The sequence below is a fragment of the Calidris pugnax genome, unplaced genomic scaffold (genome assembly GCF_001431845.1).
Source record: "Calidris pugnax isolate Ruff unplaced genomic scaffold, ASM143184v1 scaffold63, whole genome shotgun sequence".
Classification (NCBI taxonomy): domain Eukaryota; kingdom Metazoa; phylum Chordata; class Aves; order Charadriiformes; family Scolopacidae; genus Calidris; species Calidris pugnax.
In genome coordinates this window covers 5125453-5151375 of record NW_015090852.1, presented here as the reverse complement: position 1 = coordinate 5151375, position 25923 = coordinate 5125453, and the positions used below count along the sequence as shown (strand labels likewise).

Here is a 25923-nt window from a genome sequence, read left to right as displayed (position 1 = left end):
CCGCCATGACACCGGAAACGGGGCGGGCCGGCGGAGGTCCCGCCCGGTGGCCCCTCCCCTCCCGCCGCGCCGGGCGGAGCCGGGGGCGGGGCGGGCGCAGTGCGGGGCTCGTGGGCCCTCAGCCCGGGAGGCGGCGGGGTTCTGTCCCCTCAAACCCCCGGGGGTTCCCCCTCAGAGCTGGAGGGTTCCTGTCCCCTCAGCCCGGGAGGCAGCGGGGTCCTGTCCCCTCAAACCCCCGGGGGTTCCCTCCCCTCAGAGCTGGAGGGTTCCTGTCCCCTCAGCCCGGGAAGCAGCGGGGACCTGTCCCCTCAGACCTGGAGCTGGCGGGTTCTGTCCCCTCAACCCGGGAACTGGTGGGGTCCCGTCCCTGCAGCCCTGGCCCCCCCGGGGTCCCATCACCTCAACACCCCCGGGGTCCCATCACCTTGACACCCCTGGGGTCCTGTCCCCTCAGCCCAGGAACTGGCGGGGTCCCATCTTCTCAGTCCGGGAGGCAGCGGGGTCCCATCACCTCAACACCCCTTGGGTCCCGTCCCCTCAGCCTGGGAGCTGGTGGGGTCCCATCCCCTCAGTCCAGGCACTGGCAGCAGGTCCTGTCCTCTCAGCCCTGGCACCAGCCGGGTGTCCCAGCCCCTCAGCACCAAGCACACAGCAGGGCAGCCATGTCACCCTCTCGGCCTGGGCACTGCCAAATTCCCCCAACACCTCCTGGCTCCCCATGGCCATGCCTCTGGGCCTGGCTCCTGGGTGGGAGTGCCCTTTGCAGGTGTCAGGCCTCTGGTGGCGTTTTTGGGGGACATTTCTCTTAACCCTGTGACTTTAACATGCAGATCCCGTCATCCTATGTGATCACCCCAGCAAGCCCGGCGCTGGAGGGCAGCTTTCCCTGTCCCCCCTCAGCTGCACGGGGCTGCAGAGCAGAGGAATGAGACCTCTGCAGGAGGTCCGGATGCAGGAGCATCCAGAAGGTCCCCAGCCTCATCAGGGGGCTTCAGGGCTATGCCGAGCTGGTGGAGATGTTCCCCTCCCATCAAGGGACTGCTACGTGTCAGTGGCTAAAAAAAGAAAACAAAAATTTATTGTGCAATCTGCATCTTTTGTCCCAAACTACGCACACGCCCTAGACAACATAAATAGTGGGACTGGACCAGCAGCGAGGTTCCAGCAGCAGGGCTGGAAGATGCTGGTTCCTCAAAGAGGGTCTACGAGCCCTTATTTCCATCAACGTATACAATGCAGTGTAGGTCTGGGCAGCATATACATATACATACTCATATAGATTTCCACTTGTGGGGTGGCACCGGGCGTGCACAGCATCATCACATTATAGACAGGGTGTGTTATACCTCAGCAACAACCGCCAGCTGGCCATGGGCTCTGCAGAGCTCTGATGTCTCCTTCACTCTCCACTGGGGCCTCCCCCATGGCCAAGTGCTGCAGCCATGGCACTTGCCATGCCCATGTGCAAGGAGGGACGGTGGCTGCCCCCAGGGCAAAGGGATCTCTCAGGCCCGTGGCCCCCTTCCTTCGGCAAGACCGTAGTGTGGTGGAAGACATTTCTTCAGCCTGACTGCCCTGTGTGGCCCAGGAGGAGCTGTGAGCAGAGGTGCCCCATCCATGAGGCCCTAGGTTCCTGCAGGCCAAAACTGGTCTTTGGAGCTTTTCCTCTCAAAAACACTTTTGCAGTGAGGATGCACACAAAAGCTCTAAGCAAAGTGCCATCTCACAGCTGCTTCCTTTCACCAGCCCAGGGGTCCACAGGCTGGCTAACCTCTCCCATAATTCATAGGGAAACAATCACAGAGCTGTATCAGGACCATGTGGCTTCTTGTGTCCCATCTCACGAAGACATCACCATCTGGCCCACATAGGGTGGCCTGCCTGGGCAGATCAGTCTGGTCCTGGTGGCTGAGGTGAGACCAGGAAACAAGTGGAAGCTGTAGGGGATCTCATGGGGAGCTTGACTCCCTGCCAGAGCTCACTGGCCAGCAGCTGTGTAGCCCCATGCATCCAGCCCTGCTCCCTACCAGAGCCCATGCCACAAGTGGGTCTCCTGTGGCTGGGGCTCCGCTGCAAAGAGAGATGGCACTGGGAGGACTAACACAAGGGGTTGGCACCTGGAGAAGGCCTTGGGGGACATCTGCCATCCCAGTTCCCTGGCACAGGGCACTAGGGCTGGGGGAACCTGCTGGTACACCAGGACAGGGTATCTCAGCAAGCATATGATGTAAGCTGGGACGTGCTCCAGGCTGGGGCAGCCAGCCCAGATGTGTGGAACGATAGGAGATACTTGTGGGACACACACCCCAGCACAGCTGACAGGGCTGGGGGCAACCTGGCATTTCTGCACCCATGCATGAGGACCCAGACTGCTGAGAAAGCCCACCCTCGGTCCCCAGCACAGTGTGGCCCACGGCTGCAGGATGGTGGCACCTTGGCAGTGTGAGAGCTTTGCAATGATGGGTAAACGGACTTGGGATGAGGTTGCAGAAGCCGTGGCAGGACAGGCCATTCCCCTCCTGGGAATCTGGGGAGAAATGTGGTGTAATGGCTCCCCACACCCCATGCTAGGGCAGCAATTGCTCCTACCACCCTGGGGTTACCCCCTCTTCAAAATAATGACCCCAAAACCGGCAAGTGGCAGTGAGAGACATGTTTGGGAGAGCCAGCCCCCATGGTGCCCCCACCACGGCTCCCCCACTGCTACTCAAAGGACAGCAGGTCAGGATGGGGCCCATCCACCTCCCGTCCCGAGGTGCATGGCTCCGGTCGCCCTGTGCTCCCTGGCGGCTCAGGCTCCAGCCCTTGTCTCCGGGAAGGCTTCTCCATGTGAGGTGAGGTCTCGGTGGCCCTCTCGCCTGCTCGCCACTGGCCCTCCAGGCTGCCCTTATGGATGAGGTCGGGCACAGGGAGGGCAGTGGTGGGCTGGTCACCGCTTGGCTCTGGGGTGCCGGTGATGGTGGGGACCTCAGGGCCTTCTGGAGGGGATGGGTCCCTTGTCCCTGGCCACTCCTCTGCAGGGTCAGGGTGGGCTGTGGGCAGTTCAGGGGGCTCCTCCGTGCTGCTCCTTGGGCTGGATCCTGCCGGCTGTGGTGCGATGAGCATGTCCTGCGGGGTCTTCAGGGCACGTGGTGTCCGCTTCTTGGTGATGGGGGGTGGGGGGTCCAGCCGGGGAAAGGTGTCCAGCCCCACAGCCCTGCAAGCACAGAGGAGCAGTGACATACAGCCCCGTGCCGGCACCCTTCCAGTCTGCACCAATGGCCCCACCACAGGGTGCACACTATGGGGACACTCACCCATCCTCGCTGCCCGGCTGTCCTGTGCCCAGTATCGCCCCGGCACTGGCATTCACCTCCATCACCCCCACGCCGGGGAGCCCGGCCGGCTCCTTGCGGCGCAGGAGGTCATTCATCTTGGCCCCCACAGCCTTGCCCAGATTGCGGAGGTGCTGGCTGCCGGCAGGACGGGAGGACTGCAGCGGGGCACCCGCCACGGTGGGGACATGCTGTGGCCGTGGGGTGGGTGCCGTACTGGCGCTGGCGTTCTCAAACATGCTCTGGTCCACTGGAGGGGGAAAGGGAACAGAGAAGGGGGCGTGAGCCGGGCTGGAGGAGGGACCCCAGAAGGGACAGCATGTCCCAGAGCTGCCTGCCAGCTCCCAACCCAGCAGCATGGGGACACAATTTAGGGGACAGGGAGCTCCTACAGCCCGGCCATGCTATGCCAGGGCTGTGCAGAGCAGTGCATGTGGTGGGGACAGCACGGGGCAAGACGGGGTAGCAGTGAGCCCAGGTGTCATGGTTTCAGCTGGGATGGAGTTAACTTTCCTGCTAGCTGCTGGTGTGGGGCAATGTTTTGGATTCGGGATGAGAGTGGTGCTGATAAGTGCCCTAATGTTTTCAGTTGTCCCTAAGATCTCAAGGCCTTTTCTGCTCCTCACACCGCCCCACCAGCGGGTAGGCTGGGGAAGGGGCACAAAAAGTTGGGAGGAGACACAGCCAGGACAGCTGACCCCAATGGACCAAAGGGATATTCCGTACCATTCCATGTCATGCTCAGTATATAAAGCTGGGGGAAGAAGAGGGAAAGGGAGATGTTTAGAGTTACAGAGTTTGTCTTCCCAAGTAACCATTTGGCTGCCGGCAGGACGGGAGGACTGCAGCGGGGCACCCGCCACGGTGGGGACATGCTGTGGCCGTGGGGTGGGTGCCGTACTGGCGCTGGCGTTCTCAAACATGCTCTGGTCCACTGGAGGGGGAAAGGGAACAGAGAAGGAGGCGTGAACCAGGCTGGAGGAGGGACCCCAGCAGAGTAGTGCACGTGGTGGGGACAGCACGGGGCAAGATGTGGTAGCAGTGAGCCCAGGTGTCATGGTTTCAGCTGGGATGGAGTTAACTTTCCTGCTAGCTGCTGGTGTGGGGCAATGTTTTGGATTCGGGATGAGAGTGGTGCTGATAAGTGCCCTAATGTTTTCAGTTGTCCCTAAGATCTCAAGGCCTTTTCTGCTCCTCACACCGCCCCACCAGCGGGTAGGCTGGGGAAGGGGCACAAAAAGTTGGGAGGAGACACAGCCAGGACAGCTGACCCCAATGGACCAAAGGGATATTCCGTACCATTCCATGTCATGCTCAGTATATAAAGCTGGGGGAAGAAGAGGGAAAGGGAGATGTTTAGAGTTACAGAGTTTGTCTTCCCAAGTAACCATTACGTGTGATGGAGCCCAGCTTTCCTGGAGATGGCTGAACACCTGCCTGCCGATGGGAGGCAGGAAAAGAATTCCTTGTTTTGCTTTGCTTGTGTGCATGGCTTTTGCTCTATCTATTAAACTGTCTTTGTGCCAACCCATGAGTTTTTTGTCTTACTCTTCTGGTTCTCTCCCCCTTCCCAACCGGGGGCAGTGAGCGAGTGGCTGCGTGGTGCTAGTTGCTGGCTGGGGTCACACCATGACACCGGGGCTCCGTGCTTCCACTGCCAACACACCGACATCTCTTACCTGACACTGAGCAACTTGGGAAGCAGGTTGTGGAAAGAAAGAGAGAGAGAGGATTTACCAAGGGAATGGCAAGGGGACAGTGGACCTGTCCCTTCCACGCTGATGGGTGAGGTGCACTGCTGCCCCCCTGCCCATATCTGCCAGGCTACCTATGGAGACAGGACTTATTTGGAGCCCTTATCAGCCAGACACCCACAAAGCAGGTTCTCTGGGGGCACCCACAGCCTGGGCTCTGCACTGCCCACCCTAGCATGGCTCCCTCTCCAGCCCAAGCTAGCTGTTGCCTTGCATTAGCCAAGCTCCCAAGAGACCCCGAAGGCTGAGCCCACTGCCCAGGAGCATCCTGCTGTGCACCGTACACACGGGTGACATCAGCCCTTTGTGACACCAGCAGATGACGGCATGGGTACCATGGTGCAGGAGCCACACATCAGCTATGCAAGAGTGATGACGAGCTTTGTCCTGCCCTCCATTTCCATTGGGGCCATGCCCCGCAGCACCAAGAAAAGAAGCCCAGAGGCTCTGTGCCCCTTGGGCCCTGCCAGCAGGCCTGCTGCCTGCCAGTTGCAGCCAGGTGAGGGGTGCAGGCAGCCTGTGAGGGGGGCTCCCCCTTACACCCCCTGGGCACGGCCACGGCACTGCTCAGCATCCTGCAGCACTGCAGGCAGACAGGCTGTGGAGGGGGTTAGCTGGACATACCCTCCTGCACGAGCGGGGAAAGGGAACAGGAACACCCACAGCAGTAGGTGCTTTCTGGGGACATAGTCCTGCAGTCACACCCCACCTCTGAGCTACACCAGTTTCTACCCCATGTCTTCCAGCAGGAACCTGTAAAGCTGGGAGTGCTGCCCCCAGGAGTGCCAGCTCAGCCTCCTCGTCACCAACTCTGTGCCTGTGCTGCTCTTCGCGGGACTGCTCCTGTGGGCTGCCGGGTGAGCTTTGTGCCGTGCCAGTGCCTCGGTGCCTGCCAGCATCCCGCATCCATCTCTGTCCCTGCATCCTATGGAGGGAGGGATGGTACCCTCCCTACTGGGGGGGACATACTGGGGCAGAGCCAGCCACCTCTGCATCACATGAAGATGGAGAGGGTCACCAGCATCGCTCCCAATCCCATGGGAAGCCGGGCTCTCGCAGGGACCCCTGACTCACTGCAGACCCTTTCCTCCGCAGCCTCGCCAGGCAGCGAGCACCCTGCCCGCTCCATCTACCGGCCCTGGTTCTCGCCCTACAGCTACTTCATGCATACCCACGGAGCCACCCCGCAGGACCCGAACAGCCTCTCCTACTGCATGCCCTCCCCCACCAAGGAATCTGACGACCCCGATGACCTCTCAGAGATCATCTGCTCTTCCTCTGGCTCCTCGGACAAAACCCAGCCCCCCGAGAGGGACAAGCAGGCCAGGGACACAGCCAGGATCACGGTCCGGGACATCCTCGCTGTTTCCCAGCAGCAGCCGGTGCCCCAGTGTGGCTACCAGTGCATGTCATGCTGCCGCATCTTCCCCACGCTGTGGTCCATGAAGATCCACATCCAGCAGAGCTCCCGGGAGGGCTACAGCTGCAAGGTGTACTACCGCAGGCTCAAGGCCCTGTGGGAGAAGGAGCACAAGGAGCAGGAGGCTTGCAGCCCCCAGGGTGCCTGTGTATCCCCGCCAGCCGGGCAGCCGCCGCGGGAGGGCACTGCTCCATCGCTCCTGCCAGCGGCAAAATAAATTGTTTCAGGAGCAGGAGGCCCTGCCTGCCTGCTGCTCTTGCCTACACAACACTTCCGCCATCCTTTGAGGGAGGCTCTTCCTGATTTCTGCTTTCCCAGCAGTCAAAAGTCTCCTGAGCCCCTGGAAAGCGCTGCTTAGCATCTCTGCATCTCCATGGAGGGCTCTGCAGATGTTGGGAACCCCCGCCACCCTTGAGCTGTCAGGTCAGCCCTGAAACAAGGCTGCCCTGGGCAGGGGCTGAAGAGGAAGGCTGCTACCCCTCCACCCCCAGCAACAATTCAGGGCACCTGGTTCTCACAGGCAGCCCGTGGCTGGCACCACAAGAGGAGGATGCTTAGGTTGGAGGGGGTCTCTGCAAGGCCCGAGGGATGCCACTGCTGGTGCTGGCTCCCAATGTGGAAGGGGAGAGAAGTACAGAAAGAGAGAGTCAGCGAGAAGGAAGAGACAACAGAGAGCCTTGAGAAATAGAAAGATTTATTTAGCAAAAGCCAGTCGAGTAATGACAACACCCAAGGGTTAAGTGCACTTACATTGACAGATTGGTTTCCCAGATAGATTGAGTCAACAGTTAGTAACACGACAGTTGTAGGAAAAGAAAGGACAAAAAATATCGCTATAAATCCTCAGTCAAGGTCCATAACAAAAGTGAGAGGCTAGAGAGGTGTTCTCGGAGGCAGCGCTGAGCTAGGAGGACGATCATTTACACATATACACCTGCAGTGCGGCAGGATGCTGGCAGGGTCCCACCTGGCTCTGGCAGCACCCCCTCAGCCCGTGGGGCACCCACCATCATCTGCTGTGGGCAGAGTGCTGGGCAGGAGCCCGGGCCCACAGCTGGTCCCAGCAGCTCCTTGCAGGGCACCGCCTGGGCTGCATGTGTGCAGCAGGGACGGGCAGGAGCGGTGGCATGGGGAGATGGCTCAGCTCTGCCCACTTTCTGAGGCAGACCAGCTTGAGAGAGACCTCCTGCCTGCTGCTTCTCCTCCTGGGCTCTCCCTTCATCTGCCCTATGTGTATGGTTGAGATCCTTCCATCCTCTCTCCTACACAGTCTATCTGCCCACACAGAAATCCCTCTCCGAGGTCACTCATATATCTTTACCCTGCCTGCACCATGTCCTCCACATGCTGCCATCTCCACCTCTCCTTCCTGGCAGGATCAGCCCTTACCCTGTGCCTTCACCTCCAACTGCTGTGAGATGTTGGGGTTCCCAGCAGAGGGGCTGGCACACAGTGGTACAGGACAGGGCTTACGGAGGCATTGGTGGCAAGAGGACAGGAGTACCTGGATCACAATCTGCATCTGCTCCCACTGTGCCCAGTGCAGGGGCTCCCCTGGGCACCAGGCCACTGCTGGGGACCCTGAAACGTGGCCTTCCTTCCCACTAGGACTCTCTAGCTCCTCATAGCATCCAGCCTCCTCTTGTGGTGGAGGGTGCATAGCACAGCTCATACCGACCTTGGGAGCTCACCCACACCTCTGTTCTCAGCAGCCCTCAAGTCCCAAGGGGACCAGGGCAGAAAGAAGCGATGGACCTTCCTCAGCAGCAGGGCTAAGCCCTGGAGGAGAGCAAGAGCTCGTGCCTGGGAGATGCTCCACTAGGGGTTAGGTGCTGGCAGATCTAGCAGAGACAGAGCTGGTGAAGGTGAGAGCAGCAGGGAAGCAACAAAGTGAAGCAGAAGCAGGACAGGAAGGTGGATGGGGAGGAGGAAAACTGAGCCAATCCCCACCTTGTCAAGTGTTTCCAGGGGAGCAGAGGCGACATCAGGACTCTGGTTCATACCCCTTCAGCCGTGGCCTTTTAGAGGCTGCAGCAACAGGCAGCTGATAAATGTGCTTGTGAAAAGAGACAACTTCTGGATCCCTTGGAGGACCCCCACAGATGGCTCAACCACAGATGTCATGAGGTCTGGTGGGGAATCCTGAGATCTTGGATTCACTTTTTTGGAGGGTGCAAACCAGAGATGTGAAAGAGCCAACCTGCAGACACCAGCAGTTCACTCGCCATCAAGGGGTGGCAAGCTTGCCCATCCCTGCACACAGCCAATGCCAACACTGCATCCCCCAGCCCTGGTCCAGGGAAAAAGAATGCTTGGAAATGGTAGGGTTTGTCTATAAAGCAAAGCAGGGAGTTTGTGGTGATGGGGGGTGCAGGGAAGTGCTCGAAAACCTGACTTGAGAGCACCAGAAAGGCTTTGAAACCTGGCAGCCATGCCAAGGAGCCTGTGGACTGAACAACGAGGGGAAGGACACTCCATGTCCCAGTGCTGCGTGCCCTGGCTCCCTGCTCCACGCTAAGCCATGCCTTCCTCTCCACGCTGCGCCCCGGGAGAGGAGTAGGCAGTGACCGCACGCCCTCCACCTGCCTCAGGCAGGGACAATCTCTGGCCTGGAAGTGCCACAAACACCACCACCTTGCCAGGAGCTGCCTGTGCCTGGCTCCCTTGTGCAACCTCATCTAACCCCTTCAGCTCCTTTCCAGGCTCGTCCTTACTATCCCCCGCTGCCTCACCTCTCGCACACCCACACCGACGGTGCACTGTCACCAACCCTAACCACCCCGCTAGCATGGCCCTGGCCTCATCTCCCACCTTCCCCACCACGCAGAATGCCAGACCCCCTGCCAGCAGCTCTGTCCCCACTCACTGCCCCAAGCACTGCCTCCTTGGTCCCCCTTGTCCCTGCTCACTGCCCCGTCCCTGCTCTCTCACTCCCCCAGCAAAAACCTTCATTTGCTTTACGGCTCTCCCCGCTGGAGCACCAGCAGCACTGGCAACTCATGTAGTGTCCGGAAGGGTCCTTTGCTTCTGCCCAACCTCAAAACACAGCTTGCAGGGTGACGGGGACCAGGGGGTAGCACAAGCAGCTGGCAGCTCGCCGTCCCATGCGAAGCGGGGACGCTCCAGCTCAGCACACAAGCCCATGCACACTGGAGCACAGCACGCCCGGCTCACCCCCTCGTCATGGCTCCGTCACCACCTCCGCACACCTCCCGGCCCTGTGCTGGAAGCCCTGCGCTCCCTCCTCCACCCCTTCTCCCTCTGGGCTGTCCCCATCCCTGCCAGCGCCAAGGGGCTATGGCCAGGGTCCACCCCGGCTCCGGCGGGTCCCCGCTGCTCTGCACCACCTCCTGCCGACCCCTACACCGCGATCTCATCCTCCAGGCTGTCACCCAGGTCCTGCCTGGACTGGACGTGGAGCAGGCGCGGCGGTTCCTCCTGGGACCAGGAGTCCCGCTCCTCGCTCTCGTCCGTGTTGGACTCGTACTCGGAGGCGATGCCCGACTCGCGGAATTTGATGAGCTCCAGGCTGCCCAGCGCCGGCTCCGGGGCGGGCTGCCCCGAGTCCGGCAGGAAGCGGTAGCATTCCAGCTTCACCAGACAGTCGTTCCTACCTATGGGGCTGCCCAGGCCACTGGGGAAGCCCGAGCCAGGGCCCAGCGACGGTGGGTGGGTGTCCTCGGGTTGTGGGGTGGTCGGGTCGCAGAGGACGGGGAGGACGTTGGAGCGGAAGGTGATCTCCAGCAGACTGTCCTGGGAGCCTGCTGCAAGAGAAAGGCACGGCTGAGGGGCAGGCAGTGCCACCCTGGCTTCAACTCTGGCCATCCCTGCTCCTCCACCAGGCTGCAGACCGGCCAGAAGAGGATGGTCTGGGGCCATTTAGGTGTCAACCTCTCCACCCTCCCCACCATTTAGAGGAGGCCACTCGGTGCTACTGGTGTCAGAAGCTGCTGTTGGCCAGCAAAGGAGGATGAAAAGTTATCTGTCTCCCAGCCCAGCTCCTTTAGGGAGCTGACAGCCATATCTGCTGGAGAGGAAGGTCAAGGAGGGGCTCTTGGGGAGGTAAGGAGTTGGCCTAAACCACGCAACCAGCTAGGAAACCAGGCACACAGCAGATGAGAGTATGTGACTGCTTGTCCATATAGCCCTCCCCAAGCCCCTTCCCGCGCTGGATGCAAGCGCCCTGCTGCACACACAAGCCAGGCCAGAAGGACACTAACATTCCCCTACACAAAACCGCTGGAAATGCACAAATTCCCCCAAGAGAAACACCCACACTCGTGTCCTCCACAGACCCGGCTAGCTGCGAGGGGAGAAGGAGGGTCAGGAGCACTTACTGGTGTTGTTCCCCGCCAGCTTCAGCTCCAGCTCCTGCACCTGTTTGACCAGGAGCGAGATGTGCTGCAGCAAGTCCTTGTTCTGGAGCAGGAGCTGGTGCACGCGAGCCTGGGCCTCCAGCCGCGCCGCCGCCTCTGCAGCCAGCTGGTCCTTCAGCAAGTGGACCTGTGTGACAGGAGAAGAGTGGGTGAACGCACGGGAGGTGCTGCTCGAGGGCTGAGAGCTTCAACTCCAGCCATCCCTGCTCCTTCACCAGGGCTCAGCAGCATCCCAACAAATGATTCCACAAAGAAGCTGTTGGAGAGTGGGGGCAGGTGGCAGCGTCGCACCAGGGCATGCTCAGCAATGATGACATCTCTGATGGAAGTGACTGAGGCAAAGGGAGGCAGCGCTAACCAAACTCTTTGAGACCTTATTGCTCTCTATAACTACCTGAAAGGAGGTTGTAGAGAGGTGGGGGTCGGTCTCTTCTCCCAAGTCACAGGCGACAGGATGAGAGGAAATGGCCTCAAGTTACGCCAGGGGAGGTTCAGGCTGGATATTAGGAAAAATTTTTTCACTGAAAGGGTTATCAGACATTGGAATGGGCTGCCCAGGGAGGTGGTTGAGGCACCATCCCTGGAGGTGTTCAAAAGACAGGTTGATGTAGTGCTGGGAGGTATGGTTTAGTGATGGTGATGCTTCTTGTTTGTTGTGCGGGTGTCTATTTTTGTCAGTTAGGTTGACGGTTGGACAAGATGATCTTTAAGGTCCCTTCCAACCTAGAAGATTCTGTGATTCTGTTGGTCATACACGCCACGAACACATGAGGAAAGGGTAGCCCAGGAGGAATCCAGATGGATGCGGAAGAGAAGACACGCTCAACTGACTAGATGGTGCTGCTGGTGCACCGGGCGCAGACGTGCGCTGGCCCTGGCCGAGCTGTCTTTCTGGGCAGATTTCCCAGAAACACTGTTTTGCACGAGGCAGGGTCCTGCCATCGGCGTCTGTCACTAGCAGGGGCTAGTGACATCAGAGCTGCCCCAGAGCTGCAGCCAGCTCCGGCAGTGACAGGCATGACACACCTGGAGCAACACAGATGGCAGAGTGCTGTCAAGACATGGTGGCTCTGGGGACATGAGCTGGCTGCTCATTCTGGCCCTGGGAAGCAATGCCTGGCCGTCCGTTAGCCCATGGGAGTCCACGGATAAGAATTCCATTAGTTTTCACATAACTACCCATAGGTAAGCATCTATATAGCACTGGCACCACATCACAGCGAGGGTGGGATGCTGCTGGGCGAGTCCTTGCCCACGGACAGTGGAAGCAGCTCTCTGCTCTGAGATAGAGCAAGGAGAGACCCAGGGGTGCATTCCGGCCAAATGGACAGCAGTGCGGAGCCACCAGGAGCCACATGGACTCAGCACCCCCTCCTGCCACCCACCCATGGCTCCTACAAGTGCTCCTCTCTCCAGCAAAGGCTGAGCCAGCCAGGCTCTTGAGGAACCATGGATTTAATGCAAAAACAATCCAAACCCTAAAACCAAAAATAAACCAAACCAAACTCAAACAAACTCACCCCCCCACATAAAACAACAACAAAAAAACCCAACAAAAAAAGGAAGTTTTACCTTCGCCTAGAAAACATGACCTTGGGGAAGAGCTCTGTGTAGCCTGCCAAAGCTGGGAACTGCTGCTGCAGCTGCAGGGCCCCAAAAGCAGCACAGCTGGGGTCCACCTGCCCTCCTGGATGGGTACCAGGAGGCAGTGCTGGTTCTGCTGACAGGCAAGTGCCTGCTTTGTCCTGTGCTGCCTGGACGCAGCCAGCAAGGCGGCAGGGCAGTGCCCTTGGTGAGACAGAGTTGAAGCACAGCAAGCTCGGGGGGTGCCAGGACACCAGCAAAGGGGCTGGGACATGAAGCCAGACCAAGGGCAAGGGGATGCAATACTTTAACCCCTGAGCAGGCAGCATAGAGTCCTTCTGGTCTGCCTGCAGGCCCCCAGACAGGTGAGACACCCCACACCACTGCTGTGGGAGCCACAGTCACCTCCCTTGGGCTGCTGGCAGTGGGGCACAGCAGCATGGTGGGACTGGGACCCTCTGCTGACCACTGGTGGGTGAAGCAGAGGCCTCGAGCTCAGCTTGCAGAGGTGGCATCGCAATTAAATGCTAAGCAGGTGCCAAAGCTTGCTGCTGGCAGCATCAGTCTGGAAGTCATCCTTCCTTGCAGACAGCAGCTGTCTCCACAACAGGTGCCTGCAGCAGGGTCCACGTGATGCTCTGCTGATGCCAGAAGATGTGAGCAGAGCTGAAACATCATGTCTTGCAGAAGGGCAGTGGCTCATGCCACCAAGCCTCCGGGGGACAAGACCCCGGAGGGACTTCTCGCCTTAATCCAAGAGAAGGAACTTTCACAGGTATCTGGGACCATCTTACAAAAGTGAGTCTCTGGTCAATAAGGGAATTAAATGGCATTTCATTCTCAGCCAAGTAATTACAGACCGAGACAATTACAGGATGGTCCCTGTGGCTATAGACCCAGCACTGATCCTGGATGGCACAATGGATCTCCCAGCTTTGTTAGTAAAGAATTAAGCCTGAGCCCATCACCACATGTTCAGAGACAAACTGGCTCGGTACTTCTAGAGAGAAGACAACAAGTGCCATTGACAGAGGTGTGATGTAATGCATTCAGTCATCTGAAAGGCATTTGACATGATAGGGCCCAACTTTTTCATTAATAAATTACAATGATACAAAATCACCACAGCGCACGCTGAAGGGATTAGAGAGCAGCTAAGTGACAGCTCCTGGGACAAGAACCATCCTGGGGTGGGCAGAAGTCCAGACCAAGGCGTCAGCCCTTGGAGACACAGCGATGAGGCCACTGGCTGCCATCCCAGGAGTCAGCCAAGAAATAGTGCTACACTATTTCAGATTATTATTTTTTTTTAAATCTGGAAGTAGGAAGAAAAAGAAATCGCCACTGCAAGGCTCTGCAGGTACACAGAGACTGGGAACTACTGGAGATGAGCAGTCCCTACCGCAGAAGGACCTGGCTTTGCCTGGCAAGCTTTGGCTGTAGCAACACTATACTTGGGCAGACATAAAAGATCCCCTGAGGATGTAGGTCCCTCTTCCACAGAAGAAAGCAACTTTGCTGAGCCCTGTGACCCCAGAAGGCATGTGGGCTCTTGGGGCAGCAGCTCGGCCAGAAGGACCGATACTGATTTTCTGATGTGTGAATGGAAAAAGCCACGGGAAAGTACAGAAAGGCTGCTGGAGCCCATTGCTCAGGCGAAAGAAGAAAGGAATCGCTCAGGAAGAAAGTTGAGCAACTGCAGAGAGCTCTGCAAGGGGTCAGGGAACAAGTAAAGCTAAGGTAATGAGTTGGATAAAGTGGCCAGAGCTGCTTAAATGAGAAATACCTCCATGGAGAAGGAGTTGGCAGGGTCTAACACCGAGGCCAGGCGTTTGTGAGAACGCAGGGGCCGAGTGACCAAGAAAGCTGGTGGCAAGCAGGCCTAATGCTAATCCATCCGGGCTTAACGCAACCGCTGCTGGGAGCAAGGGCAATAAAGCCGGCTGTGCTGTGGAAAGAGAGGGGACACTGCCCAGCCTGCTCCTCACCCTTGGTGTCAGGGTCCACCCTGGCTCAGGTCAGGTCCCCCCCCATGCCCGCCCCCCTCCACGCAGGAGATGCTCTGGCACTTGGGGGGGGCTCATTAGGGCACCCCAGCCCTGCCACTGCCCCCCAGGAAAGAGCAGAAGGGAGAACCTGTGCCACGGCCACTTGCGTCTGCTGCTGCTGCTGCTGCAGGAGCTGCTGGAGAAGCTGCATTTGGTGGTGGGCAGAGAGGGGCGTTCCCAGGTCGGGCAGCTGGGCGGACGAGGGCAGCAGCATCTTGGGCGACGCTGTCAGGATGTCTTCAGGGTGGAGGCAGCCCTGCAAAACACCAGTGTCAAGAGCGTGATTTTGTGCACCTCACCACAGAAAGCCCCCAGGCCCCCCAAAAACACCCAGGGAAAGACGGTGCTGCATTCAAAGCAAACGAGCGCTTTGCTGGGGGTGCTGAAAAAGGCTGAAGGCAGCATTTTTTTCAGTTTTGACAAAAGCCCAAATACTTTTGTAGAAAATTCCCGAAAAGGCTGATGCTTCTCATGGGAAATTCCACTGTATAAAAAAAAAAAAAAGTCTCTTTTTTGGGTGGGAAAAAAAAAATCCCTATCAGCTCTGCCCCAGACACTTTCCGTGTGGCTGCACATCACTGAGCCTCAGCACGGCGCTCCCCGGGCCCCGAGCCAAAGGGCAGCCCTGCGGTGGCAGATGGCTTTGATCCGGGAGCCGGGGAATGCTGCACAATCCCTCCTGATCCCCGGGGATGCTCATCAGAGCCACGGGGCCGGGGCCACGCCGTGCTCTGAGAAGGGAGGACAGGGACCCACACACCTTGGTGTCGGCGTAGGCGCTCGCCTCCTTGCCCACGGCGTCGAGGTCGGTCACCCCACGGCTGAAGTCGAGGATGTCTGCTCCGGGCAGCGGCAGCTCCACAGCATCGATGTCTGTCTCCTCCGCCGAGGCAGCTGACCTCTCCGTGCCGGCAAGGCGGCAGGCTGTGGGAGCAGCGTCAGAGCAGAGCACAGCTTGTTTGGAGAGGGATCTGGCTACGGTGTGCCCATGGTATGGCAAGCAATGCCCACCGGTCGGTCCCCACCACCCCCATCCCACCCACCCTCCAGCTCTGGGGTAAAGCAGGTACAGAGCCCCACGGCTGCGCTTCCTGCTGCTGCTCGGGATGGGGCTTGTGGCCAAAAAAACACACCCAGCCCCAGCACACCAAATGTGGGGAACGGTGGCCAAAACCTCTGATGTGGGACAAATGGGCCATCAAGAGCAGAAGACACAGAGAAAGCTAAAGAAAGGTAAACAAGAGATTAGAGGGGAGGGGGGAGAACCCAAAACAAACGGATGTTCAGACATCCCCAGGGAACCGCATTATCGCGGCTGGGACATTGTGTGGAGGAAAACCAAACAATGACCAGTCCAGGATAGCCCAATGATTAGGTCATGCCGACATGATGGCTGCAGAGGCAGGCAGGAAACCACAGCACAGACCAGGAGGCTCCTGTTGGGATGAGGGGGGGGGATCTAGCACCCATCATTGGGCGGCAGGACAGGGCAGGCAACCCACACGCGGATGGGCATCAGGACCTGCCAGCATCCCAACAAGCACTGGAGGTGTTTGACCAACCTCTTGCGGAACAACTGTCTCCCCTCCAGTACAGCCACTGGCACCAAGGAGCACAGAGCCCCAGGGTGATGGGGCTGGACCAGTAGCCCCCTGGCCAGGAGCATGCATCCCCGCTCCCTAGGGGGAGAGAGAGGGGGTCTGCAGCCCTGGGAGCTTGATGCAAGACCCCAAATGCAGCTTTGTACGTGCAGGGAATCGCAGAGAGCCAGCCCCAGCCCCACAAGCACCTCGGGACGCGGGGAAGGTCTGTGCTTAGGGGGCCCCTTGTGTGGAAGCAGCGAGGAAATGTTTGCAGCGTGTGCAGCCGAGCACAGAGCCTACTCGGGCGCCCAGAGGAGCCCCGGGCGCTGCTAATGGGCTCCCAGCAAGGGGCCATGTCTGCCAGGATGATGGCTAACACCTAGCGAAGGCTCCTTGCTGGGCAAGATTCCAGCTTGAGCCCGATGCGCCGCGGGCCAGATTGCTGTGTAAATCCATTCCCCGCAGGTGTCAGCCAGCAAGGAGCCGTATGGGAAGACGGTGACTCTGCCTGGCTCCAGGACCCCCATACCACCCCCATCTCTGCCCTCGCACAGTACCTGGGACGTCCAGGTCGTCCCCGTTCCTCTCACTGTCTCCATCCTCCTGCCCGTCTGCATTTTGCTGGGTGTGCTGCAGGCTCAGCTTGTGGCAGACCTCGAACGCCTGCCCCACCGTCCGGACGATGCGCATGGCTTGGCTCTGCAGCAGGCGAGGACAGGAGAAGAGGGACATAACCTCAGCTGGGTCGGTCCTGCCCAGTGACCTCCCCAGCCTGCCACAGCTCTTGGGGGGCTCTGTGCGCTGCCACAGGGACTGAGGCCCCAGAGCTCAGATCACCAGGGTGCTCAAGGCCACCAGCTGCAGCGCAGCACCACGGGATCCTGCCCCAACTGCCCCACTGAGACCTCACAACGGCACAACGTGCAGCCCAGCATCTTTACCTTCTTCTTGGATTTGAAGACGTTGCACCTGAAGACATTGCTAGACCCATCCCTGGCAATATAGCTGAAGATCTTTAGGTCTTGGGAGTCGTGGGACACGTAGAATATTCTGCAAGGACAAAAAGGAAGGGAGGATATCAACATACATATTACCCACATGCCCAGGAGAACTGCCAAGGCCACCACCAGCATTTCCCAGGGCACGAGGTGCTGGCAGATGCCCAGCCTCTGCAGCACATCCCTGCTAAAGCCCATCAGAAATTTTTTTGGCAGTAGTTTTGCCTCGGCTGGGAAAATTAGCCTGCTGACTCAGCAGCAGCAAGCATTTTGTGAAGACAGCATGGGGCTTTCTCTGCTCAGCCCCCAGGGGCAGAGCTGGCAGCCCAGGAGCCCTCCAGGGGCTTCGTTCTCTGCCTTGCCTGCTCGGAAAGCTGGCCCCCTTGCTCTGCTGCCTGTCGCCCCCTCCCCTGCAGGGCTGAGGCTCTTCTGTGCTCCCATTCAGCTTCCCAGGGACAAAGACACCCCATGCTCTTAGCTTTTGCCAGCAAGATGGAGGAGGAGAGCTGGAGACTTTTGGAGAGCACAGCAAACGAGGGGAGCTGCCCTCCATGGGGATGGTGGCAGGTCTCCACAGTCAGCCCCCAGCACGGTCCCAGTGCCATGTGAAGTAAATGGCACAGCAGAGCCCCCCAGGCCCCCGTCCCCTCAGCAGGAGGGCTTTACCTGTAGATGGGATCATGCATGACGAGCATTTTGTTCTCATCCCAGGCCCATTCTTTTTTCTGCAATGAAAGAAGCTGAAAATGAGTACGTCAGACGCTGTCCTTGAGATCAAGGACAGGGCAGAGACAGTCCAGGGAAAGACCCTGGGAAGCTCTTGTCCCAGCTCTGCTGCTGCTCCCCCGCAACCTTTTCACTGACGGTCGGGTCCTGCTGGGGACCAGTGATGTCCCACATCACCTCCCATGGGGCCCCCCAAACCCCTTCTACACCCACATCAGGACTGGCTCAGCCACCCTGTGGGAACATGTCTTCTCTGTGGCTGATCCCAGCCCATCCCTCCCTCTCCCAGCCCACTAGAGTTTCCCAGAAATTCAAGGATGCAGCAGGTCCTTGCACTGAGAGGGAAAGGCTCCTGCTGCCCCAGGGATCAGGCCTGCCTACCTTTTTCTTCTTCTTCAGAATGACCTTCACGCCGTCCACCGACACAATGAGACTCACTTTCTTCTTCTTGATATTCTTGGCTTTAAACTCATACTGCAGGGGATGGAAGAAAACACCTGAATTAGCCTTCCTGTGCCAGGAACGTGCCAGGGAGGGCTGAAGAGGCTCCGATGGGAAGGGGTGAGAGGGATGGGGAAAGGTTTCCCCAACCCCACATGCCTGCATCAGACTGCACATCCATGCTAGGACAGGACAGGGGGCCTTTTTGCCCCACAGCGACCCTGTGCCCAGCATCCAGAGGAGCAGACCCCACAGTGTTCCAGCCCCTGGATGTGGATAATGCTCTGCTCAGCCCAGGATGCTGCTGGAAACGTTAACTTGTGTTTCAAAGGCATTCACTCTGCTGATCTGAAGGGCCATACGTCCCTGGAGAAGGACTGCCACCTCCCCAGCCCTGCCAGCCCCCCAGGGCTCCACAGCCCGGCTGTGTTTGTCCCGCTGGCTTGTGCCCATTGCTGTGCCCTGGTAAGGGAAATGGCATTTCGAGTGGGCTTTTTTGGGGGGGCTCAGTATAAAACCGGAGATGACTGCTGAGGACTCCGTGAACCTCTGCAGGGGAGATGGGATAATGCAATTACCCACTTCAATTAGAAGTCACTGAACAGGAAAAAAAGCCCAACAGGAACTTCCAAAGATCAGCGACTAAACACAAAGCTCTTGCCCAGCCCGGGGAAGAGAATGAGATCCCCCAAAATCCAGCCACTTCTGCATTTAGAGTCTTATAGGTGAGGAGGGAACTGGCCATGGAAGAGGCCAGATGAGGCTTTTAGGCTGAGCAGCTCCCTGCTGTGGGACTTTTGAGGAGTCCCATAACTGGTCTACCACGGGTGCACCCACACCAGGTACCTGGTGTGCTGGTCCCACACGCAGGGTGCTGTGGGGACAGATCCTCTGCACCCACCCGGGGGCAGAAGAGTCCCACATCCTGCGCCTCACATGCCCGAGGAAGAGGAATATAATTAATCCTCTCATTATTTCGCCGGTCTCTGTGCAGAGGGAGCCCGGGGCAGGCGCCCCGGTGCAAAGCCCAGCCTCCAGTCCCCGCCGAGCCTGAGCGTGACATTTCCAGCACTGCATGATGTATTCACTTTGGCAGCCCGAGCCAGCAGGCAGGAAAAGCTGCTGGCCCTGACCTGCGATCGAATGATAAAAGACTTGAAAGTACAATTCCTCAAAGCCATTTCAAAGTTGCCGATGGGAATGGGAGATACAGATGATTCAGAAAACAGTGGGGATGGTGGGGGAAACGCAGCTCTGCCCTCCCCGGCGCACAGACCAGGCAAATTGGGCAAGCCCACCCACTTCGGGGCTGAAGCCACGGTGATGGGCTGGAGAAAGGAGAGCTCAGGCTCCCGCCGTGGATACAGCCAGCCTTAAAATCCCCAGCACAGACCCACGTGCTGCTTGCAAGGCTTATTCCTCGTGAAAAAGTATCTCTCACTGGAGTCCCTCACCAAAGAGCCCACCGGGGTGGGTTTCCAAGTCCCATCTTTCAAATTCCCCTTCCCCAGAGGTGAAACTGCATCCAAGAGCCCCCTCTCTGTACCTTGCTAAGACCAGTACTGAGATCACAGCACTGTGTCTAGTACCTAACACTAAATAAATGTCTTGATTTAGCCCTGAAAAGATGAGTTCCAGTCTGGCTACCTTGGAGTTATTAACCCAGCACCTTCTGAAGCCCTGCATGCCATTTTCCTGGAGCTGTGGGCTGAGCTGGATGCTCTCTGCAGTGCCCAGAGCGACTGCACGGCACCTTGTGGAGCTGCAGCCTGATTTATTGGTCCTAACAATCCTTGATTATAAACATCAAGTTGCATTTCTGAGTTCCTGGAGCTATGGGGTTTCTGTTCTGGGCCATTCCAAGTGCTAATTAACGTGGGCTTGGAAGAGACAGCAGCCCTGAAAAATATCTCAGGGTTAGATAAACTATTTTTAGCCTGCTTTTTGGGTGAGTAACAGCCCCAGGACAGCAATGCAGTCAGGCCAGGACATTTCAGCAAAGATGCTACCCAGCCCGGGCATATGTTTCAGGGACAGGATGAGTGCAGAGCTCCTTGGAGAGAGGTTTCTGCAATTCCTGGCTGCAGGCAGGGGATTCTGCCCGGGCTCGCCCTGAGCCTGGCAGAGGGGAGTGCCACAGGGAATGCTATTTTGCCTCTGCCACACGGATGCCAAAGCCCCCTTCTGCTGACGGCTCACGGCAAAACTCCAGCAAGAGCCACAGGGAGGAAAGAAGTTGAATTCTCAGAAGGGCTGACCGGCCAGATTTGTTAAGCCCTTGCATAAATCCTGATGTGGAGGTGGGAGCCAAGCCCCTCTGCAAGTCCGAGCCATGCGCTTAGGGAGCTATTGCACATCCTGCCCCAACCAGAGCTCGTTAGCGCAATCACTGCAACGAGTGCAGGCGCTCTCTGGGATACATTTCCCATGCAACGGAGCGCGCAGCTCTAACCAGTAAAATGCTAATGAACTCATGCCCACTGGGGCTCTAATGAAGCACTAACCATAATTTAATAACAAATTAGCGAGGAAGAGGATTGAATAAAGCGGCAGTTCAGCCGAGCCGCCTCTCGCATCCCCGGGCTGCGTGGGGCAGTCGTGCCAACTCCCACGGGCCGGGAGACGCGCTGCTGATTTGGAGGGGTCTTCAAATTTGAATTTGGGTGAATAGGTGTAAGGAGGGAGGAAAAGCACCCAGGAGAGAGGGGCAGCAGGCCAAACCGAGAGAGCATGTACTGCTCTGCAGAGCCCGGCAAACACTTCGTGAGCTGCTACCCCCCTCCTTACAGCCACAGCGTGCAATTTGCACAGAGCTAGTTCAACAAACCAGAGGGATTTCACCCCAAGCTGTACCTCTGGCTAGGGTCAAAGGGAACATTATGTTTGCACGGTTCCTCTAAGTGAGACCTGAGCCACAGAGACTGTAAGGGATGAACCCAAAACCGTGCAGGGCAGAATCTGTGCTCAGACCTGCCTGCTCATGGCATGGCAGTTCATGTCAGCGGTGACAGCAGCTGCCAGGACCAGCCCCCTCAGTGTCCTGCTGTGCCAGGATGCTGCTCGATGGCTACAGCAGGAGAAAGGCATGTCTCACCACAAGTCCTTGCAAACCCCAGCAAGGCCCTGCAGCTCCCAGGAAAGCTGTGGCTGATGGTTGCAGCCAGCCCAAGGCACCAGCCCAGGAGAAGTGCTCAGGGCTGGGCTGGATGCCCTGTGTGTGCCCTGCATGCACCCTGGCTCTCCTTGGCCCGGGAGGGATAGCTGGCCCTGTGCTACCTCCTTGGACTTCTCCGAAGCAATGGCAAATCCTTTCCATTAGCAGACTATAGATGCCAGTATGGGCTTCTTGTTTCTGAAGACTGCTGGACATCTCAGATGGTCTCATCAATGTGCCGCACATGAACAGGACCCGCCCTTGCTAACACGTACCCTGTAAGCCCATTTACTTAATGGTGCCATGGAAAACCTCTCTCTGTATGACTAATCAGGACATCCCTGGCTTGGAGTCATTCTTGACCACAGCTCTGTCTGCCCTGCGCACAGAGATCTGCTGGGTCTGCCCACGTTTGTCAATGTCCCTCCTCCTGCTGTGAAACAGAGAGAGAAAGCTTAAGAGGGATGCAAAGCACTAGGGTTTTAGCTTTCCCTGTTGCTGGGAGGAGAGCAGAGGTGACGGCAGGGTTGGAAACCCCACCAAAGGGACTCTGAGATGGTCTGCGCAGCCACAGCAACCGCCACTGCATCCAAACCCAGCGGGCACTGACTGACCCAGAGGAGAAGAAAATCTGCACATTCCTAGGGATGCTGGACCAATGCCATACAACGCTTGCTGGGAATATCTCCCGCATCCCCAAAGAAGCGCTAAAAATCACACCATTGCTGCTAACGAGCTTCTCACCGAGGCAACACAAAACTGCGTGGGTGGCAAAGAGAAAGTGGGGTTTCTCAAAGCCACCAGCATGGGACCCGCTCTGCTGCCGGGAGGGGATGGGGATGCTCGGGGTGGGAGCTTGGCTATGCACTAGGAGTGCCTCTGTGATGGGGTGCAGAGAGCTGGGTGACAGCAGTTCACCCTGCATCTCTGGACACCACATTCTCATTTTAGGTGACTACTTCAGGAGAAAAAACACATTTCCCCCTGCCTTGAGGGAACTCGTGTACCGATGGCTCCAGTTCGGAGAGTTGAATCCCAGCCCGCTATTTAATAAAGAAATGATACAGAAATAATTATCCAGCTTGGGATCAAGGAAGGAAAGAGGATTTGTGCAACTACCCCGTGATCCCCTTTGGTTTCACACCACCTAGCATTTCACTGCATTATTTATAACTAAATGGTGTAATGGTCAAAGAGCTTTCTTGGCCTTCAACCCAGGTAGTTTGCCACATTGCTATAGCCAAGAATTAATATAATTAACCCAAACTTGTAGTACTATTATAGATATTTAAAGATCTAGATTTGTGCCCACGATGGGCAATGTCAGAAGATAGACGAGAAATTATTTCAGGGAAATACACAGAAAACAGAGCAAGAGAAACCTGTCTGTTCCTGGACTTGCACAGCTCCACAGCCAGTCTCCAACTGAAGCTCTAAGCACTCTACCAAAATTTTTAAGCAAAGATTGAAAATGGACATATGAGATATACCACGGTTAAAAAAAAAAATATTCAAGAAAAAAAAGTAAAGGTAGTCTCACTAATGAAAAAGAAGTACTAGATCACTCGGAAACTCCAACCAGCTAAGAAGTGAATAAAGTTTATCCCTTAATTTTATACTATGCACAAAAAGCCCCCATTTTTATCTTCTCAATTAGAAAAGAAATATCTATTTTGTCAGAGCACAAGAGCCTTACCATTGACCTCAGGTTAGTGGGAGTCTATTTTCAACATCTGTCTTTTATGTGGAGCTTACTATTTAAATAACTTTAGATGGAAAATAATGCCAGCTGGTGTATGCATCATTGCACAACACATTCCTACTGGCAGAGTATTAAAATTGCCCTTTCTGGAGAACAGAGTAACATATGTTGCTTAATAGAGAGCGCACGTAACCTTGTCAGCTTAGAGTAAAATTATGTATGAATCCCGGTGCCATGGGTATGTGTGAAAAGCGTGGAAAACTCAGCGTCCTTAGAAACATGTTATCCATCCCCAACGCTCTGTTTCCACACAGTAAAAGTGTAAGAAAACTTGTAACCACGCACTGATGGCGAGGTTGGGCAGATCAGACACTAAAGAGGAGAAATGATGTCTTTCTAGATTCATCATCCCCCCGCACTCACAAGCATCTTTGAAAAGGTTAACCTGAATAAAAATGCCCTCATTTCATACCAGCCCATCTAAACTGCAGCAGGTACAGATTTAAGTCTGCCCACCTGCACTCGCCATCAGTAAGGGAAGGTACCGGGAATGTTATATGGTCAGATTGTGCTAGCAGAATACAAATAAACAGATTTTAATGGAAGTTCCCCAAAACGCGTCGAGCTGTCCCTGTCCCCTTCCATCCTCTATCCCACTCCTCAAATTAAAAAAGGAGAGGAGAGGAGAGGAGAGGAGAGGAGAGGAGAGGAGCTTACAAGCTTGTACTGCGGAAAGAGCAGTGGTCTGAGAATTCAATTAATAGGGAAAAAGCAATTTTCACAAAGCTCATTACTACTCTGCCAGCTCGGGAGGCAGGAGGAAAAAAAATTGCTATAAGAAAAAGCATAGAAGTAGATGTAATTTTTGCCAGAAAACTGTATTTCTTGGTGTTTATATAGCAAGGACATGAAACTCTCAGCAAAGGTGGAGCCCACAGAGTCACCTTTCCTGAACGCAAGGGCTGGCTGGCAAGGACCCTGCGACATGAGCAGCCCAGGCTCTGACCTCTGCCTGTGGAGATGCTCCTGCAGCTCTCCCAGGGCTCCCGCAGCCCACTTCATTGTGGGAACACAACCACAAGTGCAGGGCTGGGGACTGGAAGCTGGCGCCCACCTCCCTTGGCACCCCTCGCCAGCTCCTCCTCGCAGCTGGCCAGCACAGCAGCTAATAAAATACCTTTAGAGTTAGACTTTAACCCAAGGTCAGCTCAGGCTAATGAAAGATGTGGCAGACTCACAAAGGGTTTCCCGGCACTTTGCGGGGAGGAGGGGTACTGTTCTCTTGATGAGGAATTAACTTATTACAGAATGACAGCAGAGCTTGAGTTCAGTCGGCACAGGCTCCACGGCTCCAAGAATTGACAACTCGGGGGTGGGAAACCACATACTGCACAGTTTTGGCTGCTGAAAATACAGGGAATGAAAGAAAATCTTCAGAAATGTCCAGGACATCATGCATAACCCACGGGAGGGAAGCCTCAGAACCCTTGCTGGGATCCCAATAGCTGTAACTGGGAGGAACGGCAAACAACAGCACCGTGCAGTGCATGAGGAGTTCGCTTTACAGAACCACACAAGGAAATGGCACCAACACCAGTGCCCTGGGATGGCTCCCAGCTGCACATAGACCATGTGGGAAAGGGAATCATAGAATCGTCTAGGTTGGAAGAGACCCTTGGGATCATCGAGTCCAACCATCTACCCTACTCTACAAAGTCCTCCCCTACACCATGTCCCTTAGCACTGCATCTAAATGGCCCTTAAACACAGCCAGGGATGGTGACTCCACCACCTCCCTGGGCAGCCTGTTCCAATGCCCTATCACTCTTTTAGTGAAAAATTCTTTCCTAATGTTCAGTCTAAACCTACCCTGTTGGAGCTTGAAGCCATTCCCTCTCGTTCTGTCACTAATTACCTGTGAGAAGAGACCAGCACCAACCTCTCTACAGTGTCCTTTCACGAAGTTGTAGAGAGTGATGAGGTCTCCCCTCAGCCTCCAATCAGAGAAGGACATGTCTCTTTTCTGACTGGGGATGCTGAGCCACCCCAGGGATGGCCATGGAAAGCAGGAAGCAGGAAGGCAGGACCTGGTCCCCGCTAGCCCTTCATGGGGTAAACACCACCTGGAGCTCCACGCTGGGTCCTGTGGGAGCGCTAGGAGCAGAGACCACAGCCAGGGACATCTCATCTCTCCTTTATCTCCTCCTGGCACTTTGCTAACAGGGGGCTGAGCGTGACTTCCAGCGGTGGAGGGGCTGCAGCACGCTGAGGGGGGCAGCACAGCCAGCTCAGAACTGCAACGTGCCCGTGTGTCCTCAAAACCAACAGCTTCTCGGGCCAAAAGGCTGGGAAAGCGCATGAGTTTCAGCATGGAGTGCTGGCCATCCAGGAGGAGCCTAACCATTCCAGCTAAACAAGAGAACAGGACCACTACCTCTACATACAGCAGCAGAAAGCAAAGAGCACTGGAGAAGAAAAGGGAATGATTTAAAATACAGCTTTTGCACAGTAGGAAAGAGACACAACCTGGCCAGGAGTAGCCTCACAGATCAGAAGAGAGTCCCTGATCACCCAAGCCATGCAGGTCTGGGAATAGCAGGGTAGTGCCCAGGTAGTGCCAGGCTGCCACGTGGCAGGGAACAGAGGCAGCGACTGTCCCGAGAGCCTGGCTGCCAGAGAGCCAGGGGTCCTGCCAGAGGGGTACCCAGGCGTGGAGCATCCCTCCCTCCCGCTGCCCTCCCTGCAGGTTGCTGCCCCAAAAGGTGAAGGGCACCTGCCAGCCTGCCCCGGCACACGTCTCCCTCATGCATCACCCCAACTCTA

General features: G+C 56.8%; 3 protein-coding genes across 6 annotated transcripts in view; 1 reads left to right on the top strand and 2 right to left on the bottom strand.

The window, feature by feature from the left end:
• Positions 1–2638: 2638 nt before the first annotated feature.
• LOC106888881 (chromosome unknown open reading frame, human C1orf226) lies at positions 2639–4041 on the bottom strand. Its single transcript, XM_014943388.1, has 2 exons — positions 3297–4041; positions 2639–3196 (listed from the first exon to the last, which is right to left on the bottom strand). The coding sequence occupies exons 1-2, from the start codon at positions 3671–3673 to the stop codon at positions 2704–2706; spliced, it is 870 nt and encodes a 289-aa protein (XP_014798874.1). The 5' UTR covers positions 3674–4041; the 3' UTR covers positions 2639–2703.
• A 1012-nt stretch (positions 4042–5053) lies between these two features.
• Positions 5054–7029, top strand: LOC106888883 (chromosome unknown open reading frame, human C1orf111). Of its 2 annotated transcripts, none has more exons than XM_014943390.1 (3): positions 5054–5567; positions 5818–5925; positions 6164–7029. In XM_014943390.1, the coding sequence occupies exons 1-3, from the start codon at positions 5396–5398 to the stop codon at positions 6703–6705; spliced, it is 822 nt and encodes a 273-aa protein (XP_014798876.1). In that variant the 5' UTR covers positions 5054–5395; the 3' UTR covers positions 6706–7029. The 2 variants fall into 2 exon arrangements, with proteins under 2 accessions (XP_014798876.1, XP_014798875.1); XM_014943389.1 differs by having other exon boundaries at positions 5815–5925.
• A 136-nt stretch (positions 7030–7165) lies between these two features.
• Positions 7166–25923, bottom strand: part of NOS1AP (nitric oxide synthase 1 adaptor protein) — a 44566-nt gene continuing 25808 nt past the window's right edge. Inside the window, exons 3-10 of one of the 3 annotated variants that reach the window (XM_014943385.1) lie at positions 18185–18277; positions 17744–17817; positions 17021–17129; positions 16637–16778; positions 15257–15420; positions 14585–14752; positions 10826–10991; positions 7166–10252 (exon numbers count right to left, since the gene is read on the bottom strand). In XM_014943385.1, coding sequence (XP_014798871.1) covers positions 9849–10252; positions 10826–10991; positions 14585–14752; positions 15257–15420; positions 16637–16778; positions 17021–17129; positions 17744–17817; positions 18185–18277 — 1320 coding nt within the window. In that variant the 3' untranslated portion in view covers positions 7166–9848. The remainder of the gene's footprint in view (positions 10253–10825; positions 10992–14584; positions 14753–15256; positions 15421–16636; positions 16779–17020; positions 17130–17743; positions 17818–18184; positions 18278–25923) is intronic. The other 2 variants (XM_014943386.1, XM_014943387.1) reach the window with 2 other exon arrangements.

What these genes read in the sequence shown, in the direction of transcription:
- LOC106888881 (XM_014943388.1), bottom strand. Translation starts at nt 3,673, where the DNA reads ATGCTGCTGGGTTGGGAGCTGGCAGGCAGCTCTGGGACATGCTGTCCC. An exon ending in CAGCCGGGCAGCGAGGATGG is followed by an intron (nt 3,197 to 3,296) that starts GTGAGTGTCCCC and finishes CTGTGCTTGCAG; the next exon opens with GGCTGTGGGGCTGGACACCT.
- LOC106888883 (XM_014943389.1), top strand. Translation starts at nt 5,396, where the DNA reads ATGGGTACCATGGTGCAGGAGCCACACATCAGCTATGCAAGAGTGATG. An exon ending in TGCCTGCCAGTTGCAGCCAG is followed by an intron (nt 5,568 to 5,814) that starts GTGAGGGGTGCA and finishes CATGTCTTCCAG; the next exon opens with CAGGAACCTGTAAAGCTGGG. An exon ending in CTGCTCCTGTGGGCTGCCGG is followed by an intron (nt 5,926 to 6,163) that starts GTGAGCTTTGTG and finishes TTTCCTCCGCAG; the next exon opens with CCTCGCCAGGCAGCGAGCAC.